General features: G+C 50.7%; 1 protein-coding gene across 1 annotated transcript in view; it reads left to right on the top strand.

Moving 5' to 3' along the window:
• LOC125959635 (T-box protein H15-like) overlaps nt 1-10,000 on the top strand; it is a 44,839-nt gene that overhangs the window by 29,248 nt on the left and 5,591 nt on the right. Inside the window, exons 8-9 of the mRNA XM_049692463.1 lie at nt 2,783-3,068; nt 6,945-7,189. Of these exons, the coding sequence (XP_049548420.1) occupies nt 2,783-3,068; nt 6,945-7,189 (531 nt within the window). The remainder of the gene's footprint in view (nt 1-2,782; nt 3,069-6,944; nt 7,190-10,000) is intronic.

The following is a 10,000-nucleotide window of genomic DNA, read 5'->3' as shown; positions in this document are numbered from 1 at the left end:
AGGACTCGGGTGGAGTACCGGGGGGGCTCGAAATTTATGACCAAAGTACGTTAATGCTGGTCCAATAATCATAACCCCCCGACTAATCTGCGTAGTAAAATCTTGATCACTCCAGCGCTGTGCGCCTCGTGGAAGTAGTCCTCGCATAAACCTCCGCTCCCAAAACTCGACGCCCCAAATCGGTCCTTCGTGAGGACATAAATCTAATTGAATAAAATATCTCCACCTCCAGTGGACACGACGCAACGCAACGCAACCAACCAGCAGCACCACCACAATCGACACCCAAATGGGTGCTAATATCTCAATCTCTGTGGCGCACGGAATATGCTACCCCCTGCGCTGGACGGGAGGCAGTAAATTCCGACAGGAAAACCCCCGTACAGGACACTACTCGCTCCTGGTGTCGAACGACGACGACTCGTTCAACGAGAGCGTGTGGCCACTGGACGCATTTATGGACGCGAGTTGTCAGCCTGTCGCGACGCCTAGACGTTGACCGCGAGCCCGCGATTGGCTGGTTGGCCGTTTCTTTTCAGCTCCCGGTGTTATTTATGGTCGCGGTTCGCGATTGTGGTCCACTGATAAGTAAAGCGCTGACCATTGGGCGAGTGAATGGGCGGGAGGGGAGAGATTTTTATTACATCGCACCGCGGCCGAGGTGTAGACATGGCGATGGATGCGAGGAGGAGGCGCGAGCTGTTGTGGCAGCTGGATTGATAATTCTGGAAATTATGAAGAATTACGTTGATTATTGCCTCGCAGGACGTGGCGTTCGCTGGTGGCTTTTAATTAACAATGGCCGTGATCATAAGCAACGAGGGAACACTTTTCCCGCTGACACTGTTCTGTAGATAGGTGGCATGGATGTAGGTTATAAACCATTTCAATGGTTCAACATTAACATTACAATGGAGTCCTCATTTCGTTTGTGTTGAACAGAATTTTCGATAATATTCGGTTTCCCTTTTTTTAAGTTTGTTTTATTTATCATGGCTACTTTGATTTTCAAGCTACTTATTATTCAATTGAATTATTATTTACCTTTTGGTTATTCTATTTATCAACAACTTGTTTTGCATCTTTTTAACTTCTATTTCATTACTTTTTAACGTTAAAGTTCTTTTCTTTGTTCCTACTTCGTGTCTCGTGTCACTTCCTTCTGGTTGACTGTTTAAATAGAATCACGCGACAATATGCTTTCGTGTTCGACCACTTTCACATCTGAACTAACGCGTTGGTCACGCAAAGAGGACAGAATTTCATTTTCACCATCGCCAACGATTTGATTCCAACTGGAAAGCTCATGTTCGTGGCGTGTCGTGGCATGGATCGAGTTTTTCGTCCTGGGTTGAGGTGTGCCCGGTCGAGGTGTGGAGTTTCCATTGTCAGCGAATACATAAAAGCTGTCGTTAAGGACCTGTCATGATTTAGAGACCGCAATGAAGCTGAAGTAAGCTGGAAGTGTGGAAAAGGGTCCACGGAGCACGGCTAGGAAACCTCCGGTAGCCAGGTCATAATTGGAATGCAAAAAAAAAAATGAGAACCAAAATGAGGAAGCAGTACTCGAGAGAACGGATCGAACGGGAGCGGTCGGCTTATCCATCCGTAAAGATGCTATCGATCGCACGCCGGCCGTGTCTGTCATATTCAACAGCGTCAGTGTCTGTGTCCGGCTGTCTGTCAGTCGTCCGACCCCCCCGGTTGGTGGTGCTGCCCCGCACAACACGAACAGCGGCATGTAACGGTTACAATGCAAATTTCACTCTTCACTCGCACCACCTCGCCGGCGATCTCGCTGGCGTGGAGTGACGTGTGCGTGCGCGCGCAGGTGAGCACCGAAGGCGAGGACAACGCTTTGTTACCTCGCGATCCAACGTGTCGATAACAGCCTGCCAATGGATGCAAGACCATCATGTCTTGTGCACAGCATAAGACGGCCTGCTAGACTCACCCTGGGACCAGACCAGCAGCAGGCTCTGGCAAATTAGCAATTATGAATTATGTTGCTTATCTGCAATTATCGCGCTTTAGTAAAACTTAGCGAGCTGATTCTCATCCAGGCAGAGAGACAGAGAGAGGGAGATGGAACGAGAGCCCTTTCTGTATGAAAGACACACACACAGACACATTGGTGTGATGTCGATAGATAAACAGGACGACGAGCGGACTGGAGCGAGCGATTCGCCATGGGCGATACGTCACGGGCTTTGCGGGTGGTCAAATGGGCAGGAGGTGGCGATCCGAGAGAGAGAGAGACCCTTTCGTGGGGCGATAGCGTGCGCCAGTCGTCTGGTCTGGTTGGCGTGCGAGGTCTTCTGCCCGCGAGGTGGTCCATGAGCGATAATTTTCAATTTTTTCAACATCGCGCAGGGGATGAAGGGGCATGCACTCCATCCCCTCGCCCTCCTTTTCTCTTGTCGAATTGGCTGTTGACAGGTTGTAGAACCGGTTGGCCTTGGGACTTGGAATCGGACAGGAGCTTCGATCGAGGCTCTCGATCATCATCGTCGCTAGATCAAGACACTCTCTCTACATATTCGCTCCATTGATTGGTACCTTCGAGAGGCTCAAGAGAGTGTTGCTCGTGGCCACCAGCGGTTGTATCGAGACCCCCTGGACCATCCACGGAGCACACCGATCGATCGATCGATCGTTTAGGAGTCGCGATCTCGCACCCTGGGTGGCAGGAATGCAGCCACACCAAAAGCACGCGCAGTAGCGTCCACTACCTAATGACCACTAACAGACCCTTCTCCTCTCTTTCTCTCTCTCCCAACAGGCGCATGTTTCCGACGGTGCGGTGCTCGTTCTCGGGACCACTGCGCCAGATAACGCCCGCCGATCGGTATGTGGTGCTGCTGGATGTCGTGCCAGTTGACAACCGGCGCTACCGTTACGCGTACCACCGTTCGGCCTGGCTGGTGGCGGGGAAGGCCGATCCACCACCCCCGGCACGTCTGTACGCCCACCCCGACACCCCGATCGGGGCCGATGCCCTGCGTAAACAGGTTATCTCGTTCGAAAAAGTGAAACTCACCAACAATGAGCTGGACAAGAATGGTCAGGTAAGCACTAGCTAGGGCGCACGCCACCCTTCTTCCCCTCTCCATTACCACCCCTAAAGTACCAGCACAGCCTCTCCCCGACGATATCGTAACCCGATACGATCTTATAAATCACGCCACAAGAGCCACGAGACGAGACGAGACGAAACGAAGTGATCGCGGCCACGCTGAGGTCCATCCCCTGGTCTAGTTGAAGTCTCCCTCTGGGGTCGCTGGGGATGGCGTTTCGCGTTGCCGTCACCGCGTGGTTCCCTTCCTTGAGGTTGATTAATTTGGGATCATTAGACAGCCGACAGGGCACAACATAACCTTTAGAATTCCAGCGAACGACTCCCTCAGCACCTCAGTCCTCAGTGGAACCCCCTCCCCCCACCTTAGGGGTGGGATGAACGAAAACAAATTATTTACACGATTTTGGTCTGTCAAATTATTTCAAACTGACTTAATTCCTCGACCGCGCCGATGCTCGGTTCTGCTCCTTGTTTTCTGTCCATTTCTGGAAGGAGAAGGTGTTTCGTGCCCTCTGTTCCTTCGTGCCTTCTCGACTCGCATTCTTCGCGGTCGGTTGGTTGGTGCTCGATAGCGATCGGTATGCAGTGGAAGTTTGTCCGGTTACGCGGGACGCCAAGGAACAAGAATTTCAGCGTCCGCTTTTTTTCGGTTTCGGTTTCGGTTGTCTTCTGTTGCTTCTGTTTTGTGTGTGTGTGTGTGTATGTCACCACACAACAGTGTTTCTCCGGTTTTCCCGTGAAACCAAATCACGCGCTGGCGGTGGCGCTGGTGATGATCGCTTGAGGATTCTCGGAACATTCTCGCGCCAGCGCCTACTACGCACCGACGGGAACGGATGACGTGGCGCCTCGTCGCCCATGACGCCATGTTACGGACGGACCGACCTGTTTTGACAGATGACAAGTGCATCGTGATACGATTCATTAATTATGAGCTCCTCCCGAGGGGCGGGGGAAGAGCCACCAGCCCGGCACCAACGACGACGCCAACGACGACGACGCAGAGGTTGTTGCATAGGTTATGCGCTTTTGGGGTGCTTGTGGTGCTTGGGGATCAATCGCAGAGGACAATCTTTTGCTTCAATTGCTCCGTTCGCTCGCTCGCCCTGCAGTTCACCGGAAACCGAGGAAGCAAGGCCACGCAATGCCATTAATAACCGAGCTCATTAGACGGTCGGACGCGGGATGCATCACTCGTCATGTGCTCGCATCTGGAGCGTTGGATGGCGTATGCTCTTCTGGGTTGTGGCATCATGCGCTTGGGTTAATTAGGTTGTTTCCGATCATATTCATACGAGTGGTGGCGCACACAACGAAGATTGATTTGGACTTTGGGCACTCGCGAAGGGGGGAGGGAAAGTTAATGTGCAGCATTAATATCGCGCGACTTTCGATGTCAAACCGGGTGTCAGTTCAAACACTGGCTACAAGTGACTGCTTAATCTGCAGCTAATGCTGCGTTTATGCTCAAACGCATCGAGTATCGAACGATCGTTTATGAATCAATTATGAGCAGTGAGCTCTCATCGAATACAATGTTGTCTGCAATGGTGCCTTGTGTCGACGTCCTCCAATAGATCCTGCAAACCTGCGTCTCGGTTGCGGCATAAACGTAGACCTTCCTGCCCTGGAACAGGTCCTGCGGTCGGTGCGCAGAAGTGTGCAAAGTGTGTTATTATTTATTGAAAAGCTCGCTTGGCTGTAAAATGGATAGAATTTCTGGCCTTCTATTTATTTGCTGAAATTTTAACGCTCCATCGACGAGCGGCCAGCGACGAGCGACGACTGCTGGTGCTCCTTCTTGTGTTGCTGGCCACCAGACACAACGCTGCGAGATGAGCGAGCGTAAATGGTGATTTGATGAAACCGATATCGATCTTTCGGTCGTCGTCGTCATCGTCATCGTCGTCGCCAGGGCTGGAAAGTGGCCAAAAGCAGCAACGAGAGACGTGGCGCGATGGTGGTGAGGAGGTGAAAATAAATATCAATAATAAAGATATAAATATCTAAGACATCGATACATCGTGCCAGGTATCATCGTTCATCGTTTCGTATTTATGACATCAACCTCCCCTCTTCTCTTATTCGCTTCCAGCGTCTCTAAACAGAGAATACAACGACTCGGGTCTTAGGCCAGAGGCCAGCATCAGCAACCAGGGGGCCATCTAGCCGCTCAACGGCTAGTCTCGTAATCTATACCGGATTCGGTATACACCCCAAGAGAGAGATAAAGAGAGAGCGAGAGGACCGATTAAAAAAGAATTACGTTCTTCCCTACGGGTACAAATGGGTGGACATAACGGGGCTAATCTAAAACAATCTTTTTCATCCGGTGGGGAGGCGTCTGCTAGATCTTGCATCTCGTAGCATTGCACCATTATTCTGCCGCTGCTTGTTGGTGGTCCTGTCCTGTTTCGAGTGAGAGGGAGAGCAATCAGAAGCAGATTCCCCCTGGAGGGTGTTTGCTTTGTATCACATTTATGGGGGAGGAACTGCGAAACATTGTAGAAGAGCTTGTTAATGTTGAGTATGGTCTGTTTGAGGAGTCCTACTGTCGGTGATTGTTGCATTTAGATCTTTATGCTTCCTGCGCTACTAATGCTCTCTTTCTCTCTGTGCTGATAATCAAAAGTATAGTAACCGAAGTTTGTGAAACTTTATGTTACGTTAGTTTATGTTGAGCAACACAAAGGACGATTGGATTCTCGGAATACCATAATGCATTCCAGTACCACCATATCCTTATCGGTATCATTTACTTGAACATCTTCTTTATTTTATGTATCCGACGTCCCATGTTTGAACAGTATTTGTACTCCGTTCACCCTCGAGCCATGAAAAAGGGATTCACAAATACATAAGCTACCAAAAGGAGGGGTGATAGTTCCACTGTCAGGACGCTGTCGTCCTCTCACTGAAGGGGATCGAAGAGACGAATAAAAAGGAACAGGCAAAACGGCCAAAAGCGGCCACGAGCGGCTGCTGGTAACGAAACAACAATAAGCAGACAGCAACATCAACAACAAACAACAACCACCACCCGGTGGTGTACCCGGTGGTGGGCTTGTCGACGAAACAACGGTCCCATGTTTACATGTTTTATTAACCCCCGGAGGGTGGTTTCGCGCCTAATCGTCGCTACCCTTTGCACTGCTGTTCATCGACGAGGGTGAGGGCGAAGGGCGAACAACCGACTGCCGAGAGACTGAAACTTAGAGATCTCGAAGGGATGGCGACTGTCACTGTTGTATGTTGAAGATGCGGGCCTGTTAGTGGTGGTGGTGGTGGTAGTGTAATTTGTAAAGTGGAACATAATTAGAGTGTAGGCGTCACCCTCGATTGTGACTAGATGACTGGAGCTCGAGTGTATCTGTTGCTTGATGATTCAAGTTACTCGACTAGCTTTATATAAACTTATCAAGTCATTCAATAATGTTCATACAAAGACCGGTTCCAATACATTGTAAGCTGTGTGTTACTGACTCATCATCACAGCTCAGATATGGATCCTGTTGCGATGACGGGCAGACGGGCAGACGGGCATCATATTTCATGCTGACACCCACTGGACTACTTCATATACCTTTATGACACGCCATAACCTCTCGTCTCATTTACACCTCGGCACCATGTTTGCCAACACTCGGCCATCAACACGCGCCGCAGGGACGTGTCCTGGTCGTTGGTCAGAGAAAGGCAAAAGGAGCTGCTGTTGGTGGCGCCGTTTGGAGGGATTTTCGCTTCGCATCCATTATGGTGGTGCCCGGGCATGCGCCTTGCTTCGGTTGGCTCCATTTTCCACCGGAATTTTCGTTGATTCTATCTCTCTTTCTCTTTCGGTTGCTCTCTTTTTCCTCCTCACTAGATTGTCCTGAACTCGATGCATCGCTACCAACCGCGGATTCATCTGGTGCGGCTTGGCCCCGGTCAGAACATCCCGATCACACCGAAGGAGCTAGCCGATGTCGACCACAAGACGTACGTGTTCCCAGAGACCATCTTCACCGCGGTCACCGCCTACCAGAACCAGCTGATTACGAAACTGAAAATCGATTCCAATCCGTTCGCCAAAGGATTCCGGGACTCTTCACGCCTCAGCGACTTTGATCGGTAAGTGTTCCGATCGGAATCGCGGTGGCTCGTGGACGTCACGACACACTTTTGGGGATGGGAAAGCTCGTGGGATGGTTTTTCTTGCTGTGGGCCACCACTCCTACTACCACCTCCTTCCCTATAATTTACTTATCACCTGTTGCACCTGCTCCAAGGCCTCCTTTTTTTTTTTTGCTCAAACACGCATCGACGCACAAACACAGACATACACGCGGTAAAACGGTAAATGTGTGTTCCGGCGCAAAGCTGCCCGTGCTCTCGGTGTTCAATAAATTAAATATGAGACAACCCACCCCCAGGAGGGGACCGGAACGGATCAGCCGCCTATCGATTGGCTGCTATGCTCGGCTAAAACCGCATTCCCGCTACGCTACTATCTAATTAAATTCAATTTACCGAACATGATGTTCGGCAGAAATCAATCGATAGTACATCGATGCGAGCGATGCTGCCGATGCCGTGGCAAACGAGATGGTTCGAGCTCACGCACGCACGCACGCACGCACGCGCCCAACCCGGTTCGGTTTCGCTTCCCTGACCACTAATCGGTTCGACATGAACATTCAATTGAATCGCTCGTCCGACCGGCCCCCTTAACTAGACGCGAATGTTCAAGACGCGAGCAGCCTCGACGGACGCATCGACATGGATGCCAACAGGGGCCAGGGAATGGCGCGAGATGCCCGGGTGTTCGGTGCGATTAAATGAAATTCTTACATCCGCTCCAACATCCGTCTGCAACAAGCAAATCCGCCGATCGACGATACCACCTGGTTATGCTGTCTGGCCGGCTAGCCAATGTTTGGACTGGTTTGGACGCAATAAAAGAAAAAAGGGAAAGGCCCAGCCAACAACAAAACACTCGCCGGGCTCTGCCAGACATCCAGACACCCAAACAAGACGCCGCCGCCGCCATCGTGGAAGGGAAAAAGAAATTATGAAATCTAAAAACTCAAACAAATCATCAACTCAAACGCCACCGCCGTCTATCATCATCACTCATCAGCCAGGTGCGGTCGGTAGTGTGTGTGTGCTGAGCCAGTGTTGCGGTTGATGGGTGCAACTCCCACTTTTCCACTTGCTCGCCCAGGACCCGGGTGTGTTGGATGCCAGCACGCAAACCACGTATGCGATCGCACTGCTGCACTGCTCGATGTTACCTGTTCTCTTCCTCGAGGCTCGATGATGAGTTTTTAAATAAGTGTTAAAACATAGATTCCTGTCACAAAAAGAATCCAGTCGATCGCCCGGCCCGGAAGATGAATGAAAACAAGTTCTCGAGCTTCTCGAGCTTAAGATCGTTGTGTGAGTATCACTCGTGCAGTGTAGCAGTCTAGCATAAAACCATTGTACAATGTCGCTGTAACCGTTGTGATGCTTTACGATGTAGTTGAAGCGAACGTTGCAAACGCTTCGTTCCTGCTCGATGATTGCTGGAAAGTATCGGTATGACTTTACGATCACGACCGATTTATACCTTCCGCCCTGAAGCCATCGTTGGCCGGCGATACTTTGATGTTCACGGTGATGATGATGGTGATGATGATGGTGATGATGATGTGGGGATCATAAATGTCGGTTGTGTCGATTGATGGGTTTGCGCGGTTGTTGCGTCCCTTCCACTTCTTCCTTCTACTGTTACCTTGAGCTCAGGAGCTTAACCGGTTATAACCGATGCGAAAAACGAAAAAATCCCTCAAATCGTTTCAATTTCCAACGTTCCGTAAAGTGCAGAAACGTTACTCGACGAAAACCAATAGCTTAGAGTAGATGTTTGTAATACAAAAGTACATCATTTGGCTGACGACAATTGACACAACGAATGCACAACGATAAGATGCGAGTGAGACGAACCGGTTGGCGTAATGATTCTCGTTCCCATCCATGTTGCTTGTTCTCACCCTTTCCATTCATCGCATCATCTCTCGTTGGCTAGCTATCTAGCACATCTTCACACCACACTGTATGTGTGTGTGTGCGGGAGTGGGAGTGGGGACCGGTGGGAGATCATCAGATCCGTTGTCTTTCTCTGGATCACCACCTCCTTCTCCTCCTCACTAACGCGATGATTTGTTGCAATAATGGAGAGCACACATTTCGCTCACTCCTCCCCCTTAGTGTTGTGTTGGAGGCTGGAGGCGCAAAACTACGAAAAAAAAACGAAGGAAAATAACATTAATACACACCCGACCGCCCCGCACACACACACAAGATGATGCCCGTCGACCGGCGGTCCTCCGGTACTCTGTAATTACGTCCAAAAAGCCGCCAACAGCGGACTCCACGAGCGCGCGCCCGCGAATCCCGTACGCTGCAAAATTTTCATGTTACGCTCCCTCACAGCAGCCTCCCCAGAGAGAGCATAGCACTACGGCTACAATAACCATAAATATGCTTCCATCTAAAGCTGCCGCTGCCACGTGAACGGTCGCGGAACGACGGAGATTCAATTTGCGGTGATCAAGACCAAGGTGCGCCACACAAGACATTGTTGCGTCTCTGGAGGCCGAGACCGACCGGCTTGACCGCCATTGCCGCTTTTCTGATCCAGTTTTCCAGGTCCCGCGAAGCGAAGCGGAGACGCTTTTCCGCTTGCAAGTCGTTTGCGTTCGCGTTCCTTGGCGGTGCGTTTGCGTTGTCCTGCAACACGTTTTCCCTGTCGCGGCGTTGTTGTTGCGGGGTAGCGGAAAATGTGCTCCACAAAGACGGAAAAGCGATCGCTGATTAATGGCCAATAGGCCAAATGGCGGCAACTGCCCAAAGCGTTTGCCGTACGCCGCGGTCTTGTCTTTCTTGTCTTCGTCCCTT

The sequence above is a fragment of the Anopheles darlingi genome, chromosome 2 (assembly GCF_943734745.1).
Source record: "Anopheles darlingi chromosome 2, idAnoDarlMG_H_01, whole genome shotgun sequence".
In the NCBI taxonomy this organism is placed as follows: Eukaryota; Metazoa; Arthropoda; class Insecta; order Diptera; family Culicidae; genus Anopheles; species Anopheles darlingi.
The sequence above is the reverse complement of the archived record's forward strand: the minus strand, read 5'-3'. Positions and strand labels throughout refer to the sequence as shown.